At 48.3% G+C, this 12,911-nt stretch overlaps 1 protein-coding gene across 1 annotated transcript; it reads left to right on the top strand.

The window, feature by feature from the left end:
* Positions 1-1,474: 1,474 nt before the first annotated feature.
* LOC146721089 (uncharacterized) lies at positions 1,475-2,674 on the top strand. Its single transcript, XM_085487460.1, has 2 exons — positions 1,475-1,945; positions 2,258-2,674. The coding sequence occupies exons 1-2, from the start codon at positions 1,475-1,477 to the stop codon at positions 2,672-2,674; spliced, it is 888 nt and encodes a 295-aa protein (XP_085343586.1).
* The last annotated feature ends 10,237 nt before the right edge of the window (positions 2,675-12,911 follow it).

Here is a 12,911-nt window from a genome sequence, read left to right as displayed (position 1 = left end):
ATCCCTGGTCGGCGGAGCGGCTGGCGTAGCAAAAGCGGTGAACGACAATAAAGCCGCGCAACGTCAGTTGCAAGAGATACTACGCCATAATCGCGCCATGGAAGGCCGCGGACTGTATCTCGCCCCTTATAAATATGGACAAGGAGCGAGGAAAAAAAACGTCAAAAAAACGTTAAAAATGCCGAAAGGTGTAACTACAAATGTGCAATTGCTACAACTTGCAAAACGTATGCACATTCCATATTTTAAAGATGTATTTATGCGCAATAATTTACTGATGGCTCGCGAGAAAATGAGAGCGGTATCGTCAATCTGGACAGCACAGACGATCCTGGCACTCATTGGGTGACGTATGCAAAAAGGGGAAATCGCGCAATCTATTTCGACAGTTTTGGCAATCTTCGACCACCCGAGGAATTGGTGCAATATTTAAATGTGCCAAAATTAGAATACAATTACATCTCTTTTCAAACGTATGATCAGAGTATCTGTGGACAATTGTGCTTGCAGTTTCTTCGAGAGGTTGAATTCTCGCCGCGAATTTAAAGACTGACATTGCGTTAATTAACTCAGTTTTGTCAACATGTCGCTAACACTAACATTGACTGGGAAGAGTAGCGTCCTCGCGGCGACCTACTTTCCGCCCATAGATTTGAGCGACGCGGACTACGAGCTCGGTCTGACGGATTTTGAAACTTATCACACTATATCGAATGTGAACTCCTCAAATAATAAATTTTACTACGGCAAAGACGACGCGAAAATTACGATTCCCGAGGGATCGTACGAGCTGCAAGCGATACATGAATTTTTTAAACGCGCACTTTCCCGCAAACATAATGCTGTTAGTGATAAAGGTGTCGCCGATGAATTATCCAATTGTGCTCCGCGCTAATTACAATACGATGAGAAGCGAGATCAAGTGTGCATACAGAGTAAACTTTAACATGCCCAACAACATTGGATTGCTGCTGGGATTCTCGAATCGTATACTGCAACCGCGAAAATGGTACGAATCGGACATGGCGATTAATATTATCAACGTGAACATTATCCGCATAGAGTGTAACGTGACCGCGGGTGCATACAGCAACGATAAACTCGTTCACACGATACACGAATTTTCACCGAGGGTACCACCAGGATATAAGATATCGGAAACGCCGGCGCAGATCATTTATCTGCCGGTCTTCATACGGAGCATTACTGATTTAGTGTTACACGTTGCTGACCAGGAGGGACGATTGCTCGATTTTCGAGGTGAAGAGATAACAGTTAGATTACACGTACGACGGAGGGCCGCAGCAACACCTCGTGCGACGGAATGCTCGTGTTGAATAAAGACACAAAGAACACAATCAGGCTAGCGGCAACATCATTCGCTAATATCAAATCAATCGCGAAGAAGAGACTCACCTCGTCAAACGTTGCATTTTTACAATCTTTGGGATTTGCGGTGCGTGCCATCTGAACAATGACTGAGATTCTCAACATCGAGGAAGAGCCAGTCTTTGACGATGGCATCGTCAAGATTGAGACTCACACATGCAACCCGTTTGCCAACACAACATTTGGACACAGCGACGAGATAAGAATACCCATACAACAACAGGATTTATATACGTTGCCGTATGAGAGTTTCCTCTACATCGAGGGAGAACTGCGGATAAATCATCCAGTTGAGGGATACAATGTGATGCTGGAAAATAATTGCGTCGCATTCATGTTTGATGAAATTCGCTATGAGTTCGATGGTGTGGAGATTGATCGCAACAGGAATGTGGGAATAACAAGTCTGCTGAAAAACTATGTAACAATGTCATCCGATAGAAGTGTGATTATGCGAAATGCAGGCTGGGATAGCCCGACTACTGTGAATGGATACTTTAATTTTTGTGTGCCGCTGCACATGTTGCTGGGATTTTGCGAGGATTACAAACGCGTGGTTATTAATGCGCGTCATGAGTTGATTTTAATACAAGCGCGCAACGACAAGAATTGTCTGTATGGAGATTCTGCACTGGAGCCTGCGATCAACATATTCAAGATACAATGGCGAATGCCACACGTGTTGTTGAGCGAGATTAAGAAGCTGTCGATGCTGCGCGCTCTGGAAAGCGGACGTTACCTCAGCATGGGTTTCCGCTCGTGGGATTTATACGAATTTCCGCTATTGCAGCGTACGACCAAGCATTTGTGGGCCATTAAGACCGCGACTCAACTGGAGAAGCCGCGATATGTAATTTTTGCTCTGCAGACAGGGCGGAAAGACATCATGTCCGAGGATACAAGTCGATTCGACAACTGTAAATTAACCAATGTGAAACTCTATCTGAACTCGGAATGTTATCCGTACGACGATATGAATCTGGATTTCGATAGAAACAGATGGTCGATTCTGTATGACACGTATGCGCGTTTCTGCAAAAATTATTACGGATACGAGTATCTCGAGCCGAGCCTAACTATCTCATTATTTCTATGTTACGGTCCGTTTGTGATTATTGATTGTTCTCGACAAAACAAATTGGTCAAGAGCGCAACGGTGGATGTGAGATTAGAGTTTGAGTGTAAGGAGAATATATCTAATAATACCACAGCATATTGTCTTATCATGCACAATCGCGTGATCCAGTACAACCCGTTGACCAACGTTGTGCGCAAAATCACCTAAAAATGTTTATACAACTACGCGTGTGAGAGAAGGGGAGGATACATAATCATGATGATGTGAAATGTCTGAAGAGTATCTTAATACCTCTCGACTGACTCACATCGAAGAGATCATGTCTGCACCAACGTTTGTCGACCTGCAAGGATTTATCCTAAACAAACGATTTATTGTGAAGGAAGCGGCAATCCTGAGAAGAGGATATATCCTGTCGCACTATTTCTTCGCATGCCCTGTGCCATGGAGCGTGATTATAAAGTCGGAAAGGCGCCAGGCCTCGTGGTTAACTCAGCATCATCACAGCTTGCAATGGGAGGATGGAAATGTTCCATATTGCATGGCTCAGCGCTTGATCACGGCAGCTATCGTTGGCATAAATGAACAAGAAGAGGAGGAAGAAGAGTCCTCTCTCGTGTATGTAAAAGGACTCGAAAAGCGAGAATGGCTGGCCGAAATAATGGACGATGCGAACAGCTGTTTCACCATTGAGACCTTGGATGCCATATATGAAGATGTGCCTTTATTAAATAAATTAGATCCCACATACACTCTACGGTGTAATAAACATGTAAAAAATTGCGCGTTACAAAATGTATTTAATTATGTATTAAATATAAGACGAATAAATACTTATATGTATATATCATGGTGTACTTTATTTGCGCGCCACCCGTTACATACTTTGCGAGAGATAATTATCGTGTCAAGGACATTGTTATATCCAAGCCTGGATTCAGCGGCAGAATCGATATTTTTATCTTACGAGATAAGACGCGGCGAGAGAAAATCGATAATTTTATCTTACAAGGCGCACGCGACATTAAGAGACAGAGAGAAAGAAGACGGGCCTGCGGCGCGAGAGAGGCATGAAGGAGAAAGACGCACGCATTCGAGAGAGAGAGAAAAGACGCGAAAGAGAGAGTGAGAGAAGACGCACGCCTTCGAGAGAGAGAGAAGACGCGAAAGAGAGAGTGAGAGAAGACGCACGCCTTTGAGAGTGAGAGAGACGGTGATATAAGACGCATCGTGAGAAGACGCTGCGCCAAACAGCGGCGAGAGAGATTCAGCGGCTCGGGCCTGCGGCGAGAGAGATTCGGCGGCTCGGGCCTGCGGCGAGAGAGAGATGCGAAGGAGAAAAGAGAGGTGTGTGAGAGAGACGCATGCAATAGGGACGTTCATAAGGGAGCTTTTAAAATAATTTATAAAATAATTTATAATAATTAATAATAATTTTTAATAATTTCTTTATATTGTCTTATAATTTAAAAGGACACAAGAGGTAAGGAGGACATTTTAATCTAAAATAAATACATTTATTCGATAATAATATTTATATATATTAATTATATACAATTATATAAAATAAAATTACATAAAATAAAATTATATAAAATGTATTACAATTTATAAAATGTATTAAAATATATAAAATAAAAATATATAAAAAAGATATATGAAATAAAAAATAAAATTATATAAAATGTATAAACAATATATGAAATAAACAAAATTAAACAATCATATATAGTAGGCCAACTAAACGAGCAAATAAATAAAATGTAAAAAATTTTTTTATTAATAGACTCTGCTAGACATTCGGTTATCACGGAACACATTCTAAACGAACAACATACATTTGACTGGGACAATATTAAAATTATGGATCATGAAAAGAATTACCAAAAAAGACTAATATCTGAAATGATCCACATTAAAGAACAGAAAAATGGAATTAATTTAAATACAGACACCGAATTGTTAGACAGTAGTTATTTTGACATACTTAAAAAATTTGCTGAATCATAATTTAGAAAAAACATTGGTAATAAATAAATACATCACGCTCTCTATTTTGACATTTGGTATTCAGACTTCGCAACACATACTTGAAATATCGGGGAAAAGGACTTGTTAAAACGATAATGTAAGTTGAAAGATTTTTTAATTTTTTCTGACATTGATTTAATTCGCGTATTATATCCGTAGCATGCTCAAATGTCGCATAACTTGGCATCTCAGACCAATCGCCTTGCATATCTATTGGTCAACAGCGAAGAATCGTTTCAATTTTATATTTTAATATTTAACTAACTTTGTATTTTTAACATCTAACTTTATATTTTAATATTTAATTTTTATGTATTGATAAAGACTGTAGTGCAGTCGAAACGTTTACAATTTATATCGATTCTGTAACGGAATGTTAATTTAATGATTTAACTATTAATAAAAAAATTTTTTACATCTTATTTATTTGCTCGTTTAGTTGGCCTACTATATATGATTGTTTAATTTTGTTTAATTTATACGAGCCTTTCATTAATTAATATGAAATAAAATTATATAAAACTAAATATAAAAAAGGTTGGAGGCGAGAGAGGTACGGCGGCAGCGAGAGAGCCGGTGAGAGAGAGCCAGCGTGTCGCATCCATGCGGCGACTGCGAGAAAGCGGGTCGCGTCAACCATCGCTGTCAGACTGTGTCTCGGCACCTGCACATAGAAAAAATATAATAAATTATTATATTTACTATTTTATATATATATTTTTGACATATTATATATACTTACAATCTCGGTTCCTCATATTTGACATTCTCATAATACCTGAATGATTTTACTGCGTTCTCCATTTTTATCGTCTGTCACTTTTTCACACTGTATTACACTTGTAACCACAGCCTATTTTCGCTGACATTCGCTGCAATCCCTGATCATCGGTGCTGGACCGTCAATATGCGTTCGCATCCACAGCCGATTGTAATGTTCGAGGCAGCAACAATATGTCTGAAACTCCGGATCCACCTTGATGTGCTCCGGAAGCTTGTCCCACAAATGCTTTACGAAATAGCCGCACTTTTGCAGTAAAACAATCTTCGGAATATATTGTAACTGTTCGGCACTTAAACTGAGAATGTCGGAAGCACTTGATAGCATTACAAACATCTTGAATGAAGAGAGCGTGCGCTCGCCAGTGGTACTATGGCCCAGCAGCGGCATCGGTCCTCATTATATATCCCGATCATCTCTTTATTCTTCAACGTGCGATAATGCAATTGTTAATTCGCAAGAAATATTTGCGATATCTACCCGCCGATAATTCTCCGAAATATTATCCGAGTCACAAGACACGTCGCAACCTGCGAAGACATGTCGCGAGGTTGCAGGCAGCAACTTGTTCGCCCCCCATACTTTCACCGCTGATATTTCTTAGAAATATACGTATCAACCCGCTTGATTGTCGGCGCTCAAGCCTGGATTCTGCGGCAGCCATTAATAATTCGCAGACTTTTTACCTTATCTTATTTTGTAATAAATATCTAATTGTCGGGGTTTACCAAAGAATTGGCGGCAGCCATTAATAATTCGTAGAATTTGATTACCCAGAATTTTACCTTATCTTATCTTGTAATAAATATCTAATTGTCGGCGCTCACCAAAGAATTGGCGGCCAGCTATTAATAATTTGTAGAATTTGATTACCCAGAATTTTTACTTTATCTTATCTTCAGAGAAAAATTTAGATGCCGCTTATATAAATATCTCACAAGCATTATCTTAGATTTTCTACGAAACTTAGATATTGCCCAAGCTTATCTTATCTTCAGAGAAAATTTAGATATATCGCTCAAAGACGCCGCTTATCTTATCTTGTTTATGAAAACTTAGATATCCGCTTATCTTATCTGTTTATGAAAACTTAGATATCGCTCAAAGACGCCGCTTATCTTAACTTGTTTATGAAAACTTAGATATCGCTTATCTTATCTGTTTATGAAGAACTTAAATATCGCTCAAAATAAAAAATTGCCGCTTATCTTATCTTGTTTATGAAAATATTAGATATCCGCTTATCTTATCTTGTAATAGATATCCGCTTATCTTGTTTATAAACATATCAGGTAACATAATCCCCTTATCAGGTAACCTGAGCTGATAAGATAAGGTTATCTGCTGATATAAAACCCCCTCCCCCGCGCTCACCTTCTCGGCCCCCGAATTTCCCTCCTCCCCCGCCCCTCACACCCCTCCTATTGCCCCTATCGAAACCTTCTAGTATACTTACTAACTCCGCTCGCGCATTCAGATCGTTCATACGAAAGTTAGACATACCAAAGAGACCTCACAATTAGTGTTATTTTATTCCGTCACTGACGACGTGACAATAATAAAACAATTAAGTGACGGGGCAGGCTTCGCCTGAAAAAAGAGGTTTGTTCATTGGCGCAACATTATAATATTGAACTCGAAAAATTATATTAACTTCCTTCGCATTACGCTGGTTCGTTCCGCAACCGGAGAACTTTTATCTCGAGTTTGCTTTTGCCCGGGGGAGCGACAAATTATTCCCTTTTCCCTTTTGCGGCGTATTGCTTTTCGTTGGCGGGCGCACCCCTTTTCCCGGGGGCATGCGCCGCCCGTTCCACAATCCGATCGCGGGCGTGTTGCTTTTTGTTGGCGGGGGACACCTCCGGCCGCCAAGCCGCCTTTTTTCCCCCTTTTGCCTTTGCGGGGGTTTTCTTTCGCCGGGGGAGCGACAAATTCTTCCAAGTCCCCTTCGCGGCGTGTTGCTTTCGCCGGGCGAGCGAGAAATTTTTCCCCGTCCCTTTTTTGCGGCGTTTTTTTCGCCGGGCAGCGAGGGAAAAATTTCCCAATTTCCCTTTCCCCGTGTTTTTTTGCTTTTGGGCCGGGGAACCCAGAAATTCTTCCAAGTCCTTTTGCGGCGCTTGCTTTTCCCGGGGGAGCGAAAAATTTTTCCCAATTTCCCTTTCGCGGGGGTTTTTTCCTTCCCCCGGGCGAAAACGACAAAATTTTTTTCCAATTCGCTCGCGGCGTGTTCTTTCGCCCCGGGGGAGCGAGAAATCCTTCCCTTCCCTTCGCGGGTGTGTCTTTCGCCGGGCGAGCGGAAATTCATCCAAGTCCTTTTGGGGCTTTTTGCTTTCGCCGGGCGGAAACGGGGAAATTCTTCCAATCCCTTCGCGGCGTGTTGCTTTCGCCCGGGGGAAACAGAAATTTCCAATCCGTTCGCGGCGTTTGCTTTTTCCCGGGGGAGCGACAAATTCTTCCCCAAATTCGCTGCGGCGTGTTTTCTTTCCCCCGGGAGCGAAATTCTTCCAATCCGTTTTGCGGCCCTGTTGCTTTTTGCCGGGCGAGCGGAAATTTATCCCAAATCCGTTCGGGGGGTGTTGCCCTTCGCCGGGGGAGCGAAAAATTTTTCCAAATCCTTCGCGGCGTGTTGCTTTCGTTTTTTCGGGGGACCCTCCGGGGGCACCCCCCCCTCCCCCACCCAATTTCCCCTAGCGGGGTGTTTTCTTTTTGGTTGGCGGGAGACCCCTCCGGCCGCACAAGCCGCATTTTTCCCAAATTCGCTCGCGGCGTTTGCTTTCGCCGGCGAGCGCAAAATTTTTCCCAAATTCGCTCGCGGCGTGGGTTTTTTTTTGCCGGCGGAAAAACAGAAATTTTTTCCAAATCCCCTTCGCGGCGTAAATTTCTTCGCCCGGGGGACGAGAAATTCATCCAAGCCGTTTTTGCGGCGTTTGCTTCGCCGGGGGACGAGAAAATTTCCCTCCCGTCCGTTCCGGCGTGTTGCTTTCCCGGGCGAGCGCAAATTCCCTTTCCAAATTCGCCCCGCGGCGTGTTGGGTTTCCCGGGGGGGGACAAATTTTTTCCAATTTCCCATCGCGGGGTTTTAGCTTTCGTTGGGGGGCGACACCTCCGCGGCAGCGCCACCGTAAACCCCAATCCCCATCGCGGGGTGTCGCCGACGTGGGGGCGACACCTCCGGCCGGGCCCCAAACCGCTTTTTTTCCCCAAATTTGCTCGCGGGGTGTTGCTTTTGCCCGGGGGAGGGCAAATTTTTCCAAATTGCTCGCGGCGTTTTTTTCCTTTTTGCCGGGCGAACGAGAAATTCTCCAAGTCCGTTCGCGGCTTTTTTCTTTCGGGCCGGGGGAGCGAGAAATTCTTCCTAGTCCGTTCGCGGCGTGTTGCTTTCCCGGGGGAGCCCAAATTCTTCCAATTCCCCTTTTTGCGGCGGGGTTGCTAACCCAACCCCCGGCGAGCGAGAAATTCTTCCAATTCCCCTTTTGCGGGGCGTTGCTTTGGGCCCGGGGGAAACGGAAAATTCATCCAAATTTCCCTTCGCGGGGGGTGTTTTTTTCGCCCCGGGGGACGAACCAAAACTTCCCAAGGCCGTTCGCCCCTTTTGCTTTCGTTCGCCGGGCGAGCTGAAATTCATCCCAAAGTTCCCCTTCGGGGCGGGGTTTTTCTTTTCGCCGGGCGAGCGACAAATTCTTCCAAATCCCTTCGCGGGGTGTTTTCTTTCGTTGGCGGGGGGACACCTCCCGGGGACGGGGGCCCACCCGGGGGCCCAAAAATCCCCATGCGGCGTGTTGCCTTTTCCCTTGGCGGGGGGCCCCGAAAACCCCCCATTTTGGCCGGGGCCCAAAACCGGGGGGGGGTTTTTCCAAAAAACCCGCCGCGGCGTTTTTTGGGGTTTCGTTGGGGGGGGGGGAGGGGGGGGGAACAAATTTTTGGGGGGTTCGGTCGGGGGGGGGGGGGTTGGGGGGGGTTGCCCCTAGGGAGGGGAAATTTTTCCGGGGGGGGGGGGTTCGGGGGGGGGGGGGAAGGGGGTTTGGGGGGGGTTTCCCCTGGGGTTAGGGGGGTTTCAAACCAAGGGGGGGGTTTTGGGGGGGGGGGGGTTGGGGGGTTTCGCCGGGGGAGCGAAAGGGGGGGAAAAAACCTTCCAAAATGGGGGTTCGGGGGCCGGGGGGTTTTCTTTCCGCCGGGAGGGAAAATTCTTCCAAAGGGCCGGGTTTCGGGGGTGTTTTCTGGGGGTTTGCCGGGGGGGGAGCGAGAAATTCCTTTCAAGGCCCCTTTGCGGCGTTTGTTTTCCCGGGCCCAGCGAAAATTTTAACCAATCCGTTCGCCGGGTGTTTTCGCCGGGGGAGCGAAAATTCCCAATTCCCCTTCGGCGTGGTTTTCTTTCGCCCCCGGGGGGCGAGAATTTTTTTCCAATCCGTTCGCGCGTTTGCTTTCCCCCCGGGGGGGCGACAACCTTTTTTTCCCATGCCCTTTCCCCCCGTTTTCCCCAAGGGGCCGAAAAACGGGGGGGGGCCTTTTTCCTTGGCCGGGCGAAAAAAATTTTCCGCCGGCACAAAAAACCCTTTTTAAAAATTGCCTTTGCCCTTTGCTTTTTGTTTCCCGGGGAAAACGACAAAAATTTTTTCCAAATTTCCTTTGCGGCGTGTTCTTTCGCCGGGGGAGCAGAAAAATTTTTCCAATCCTTTCGCGGGGTTTTTGGGTTGGGGTTTCCGGGGGGCAGGGCCCCCCAAGTCCGTTTTGCGGCGTGTTGCTTTCGGGGGGGCAAGGCCCCCCAGGTTTTTTTCCAATTTTTTTCGCGGCGGGGGTTTTTTTTGCGCCGGGCAGCGAAAACAAATTTTTTCCAAAACCAAGTCCGTTCCGGGGTGGGTTTCTTTTGGCCGGGGGGAGCGGAAAAATTCCAAGTTCCCCCTTTTGCGGGGGGGTGGGGTTGGGCGTTTCCCCCGGGCCGAGCGAGAAAAAACCCTTTCCAAAAGGGTTTCCTTGGGGCCGGGGGGTTGGGTCTTTTCGGGGGGTTGGGGGGGGGGGGTTCTTTTGTCCGGCGGGGCGGTTGGCTTCGGGGGGGGCCGGGCGAGAAATTCTTCCAAGTCCCTTTTGGCGGGGGTTGCTTTCGCCGGGCGGAAACAAAATTCATCCAATTTGGGTTTGCGGCTTTTTTGGTTTCGGGGCCGGGGGTAGGGGGGGCCCAAAATTTTTTCCAAGTTTCCCCTCGCGGCCGTGTTTTCTTTTTTGCCGGGCGAGCGAGAAATTCTTCCCCAAGGGGCCCTTTTTTCCGGGGGGCGGGGGGGTTGCTTTCGGCCCCCCGGGCGAGCGAGAAAAAATTTTATCCAAGTTCCCCTTCGGGGGTGTTGGCTTTGCCCGGGGGGGCGGTTTCTTTTCCCAAATCCCCCTTGCGGGTGGGGTTTTCTTTCTTCCACAACCTTTCCGGGGGAAGCGGGGCCCCCAAGGGGCCTTTGCGGGGGGGTTGCCCTTTTTTTGGCGGGGGGGTCCGGGGAAAGGGGGGGGGTTTTTTCCGGGGTTTTTCCCGGGGGGGTTTGCTTTCGGGGGGGGGGGCGGAGCGAAAATTCCCCTTTCCGTTTGGGGGGCTCGGGGGGGGGTTGGGGTTTTTTTGGCGGGCCGGGGGGGGGGGGGGCGGGGTTCTTTTGGGGCCGTTTTGGGGGGGTGGGTTTTGGGGGGGGTTTCCGGGGGGCCCGGGGGAGCGAAAATTCAATTCCAAGTTTTGGGTTTTGCGGCGTTTTTTTCTTTCTTCCCGGGGGGAGCAAAATTCCCCAACCCCTTCGCGGAGGGTTTTCTTTCGGGCCGCGAGCGACCAAAAATTTTTTCCAAGCCCCTCGGGCGTGGGTTTCTTTTCCCCCGGGCGAGCGAAAATTTTTTCCAATCCATGGCGGCGTGTTGCTTTCGTTTGGGGGGCGACCCCTCCGGGGGCACGCCCGCCGACCCCAAGTCCGATGCGGCTGTTGCTGGGTTTTCGGGCACACCTCCGGCCCCACAAGCCGCTTTTTTCCCAATTCGCCGCGGGGGTGGGGCTTTTGTTTTGCGGCCCGGGGGACAAAAATTTTTCAAATTTTGCCGCGGCGTGTTGCTTTTGCCGGCGAACGAGAAATTTTTTCCAAGTCCGTTTTGCCCGGGGTTTGCTTTCCCGGGCGAGCGAAAATTCTTTCCCAAATCCGTTCGCCCGGGGTGGTTTTCTTTTTGCCGGGGGAGCGAGAAATTCTTCCCAAGGGCCGTTTTGCGGCGTGTTTTTCTTTTTTGGGCCCGGGGGAGCGAAAATTCCTTCCCCGTTTCCCTTTTGCGGCGGTTGCTTTTGCCGGGCGAGCGAAAATTTTCCAAGTCCGTTGCGGCGTGTTGCTTTCGCCCGGCGGCGAGAAATTCTTCCTCCTTCGCGGGGTGTTGCTTCGTTGGGGGGCGACACCTCCGGCGGCACCCCCGCCTACCCCAATCTGATCGCGGGGTGTTGCTTTCTTGGCGGGCGACACCTCCGGCCCCCCACAACCGCTTTTTTTAAGTTTTGCCCGCCGGGGTGTTGTTTCGCCGGCCGAGCACAAAATTTTTCCAATACGCTCGCGGGGTGTTCTTTTGCTGGGCGAGCGAGAAAAATTTTTCCCAAATTTGATCGCGGCGTGTTTGCTTTTTCGCCGGGCGAGCGACAAATTCTTCCAATTCGCTCGCGGCGTGTTTCTTTCGCCGGCAGCGGAAAAATTTTTCCAAGTCCGTTTTGCGGCTGTTGCTTTCGCCGGGCGAGCGAGAAATTCATCCAAGTCCGTTCGGGGGGTGTTTTTTTCGCAGGGCGAGCGACAAAACTTCCAAATCCCGCGGGCGTGTTCTTTTCGTGGGGGGCGAACCCGGCCCCCACCCCCCCCCCCTGTCCGTCCCGGTTTCTTTTGTTTGCGGGCACACCCCGGCCGCCCAACCCCCCTTTTTCCAATTCGCCCGGCTTTTTTTTCGCCGGGGGACGAGAAAATTTTTCCAATCCTTCGCGGCGTGTTGCTTTCGCCGGGCAGCGAGAATTCTTCCAATCCCGTTTTTCGGCGTTTGCTTTCGCCGGGCGACGAGAAATTCATCCAAGCCGTTCCGGGGTGTTCTTTTGCCGGGGGACGGAAAAATTTTTCCCAATCCGTTTTTGCGGCGTGTTGCTTTCGTTGGGGGGCGACACCTCCGGCGGCACCGCCGCCCGTACCCCCCAATCTGATCGCGGCGTTTGCTTTGTTTTGGGGGGCGACACCTCCCGGCCCCCACAACCCCTTTTTTTAAATTCCCCCCCGCGGGGTGTTCTTTCGCCGGCCGGCGACAAATTTTTTTCCAAGTACGCTGGGCGTGTTTCTTTCGCGGGGGAGCGAAATTTTTCCAAGTTTTGATCGCGGCGTGTTGCTTTTGCCGGGGGACGACAAAATTCTTCCCAATTCGTCCGGCTTTCTTTCGCCGGGGGAGCGAGAAAAATTTTTCAAGTCCGTTCGCGGGGGTTCTTTCGCCCCGGGCAGCGAGAAAATTTTCCTCCGTTGGGGGGTGTTGTTTTTGCAGGGGGAGCGACAAATTCTTTCCAAGTCCGTTCGCGGGGTGTTGCTTTTTGGGGGGGCCCCACCTCCCGGGGGCACCGGGGCCGCCCCACCCCTATCCGATCGGGCGTGTTGCCTTTTGTTTGGGGGG

The sequence above is a fragment of the Nylanderia fulva genome, unplaced genomic scaffold (assembly GCF_048542155.1).
Source record: "Nylanderia fulva isolate GAGA-0341 unplaced genomic scaffold, ASM4854215v1 Scaffold552, whole genome shotgun sequence".
NCBI classification, from domain to species: Eukaryota; Metazoa; Arthropoda; class Insecta; order Hymenoptera; family Formicidae; genus Nylanderia; species Nylanderia fulva.
Note: the sequence above shows the minus strand (reverse complement) of the source record. Positions and strands in the feature narration are given on the sequence as shown.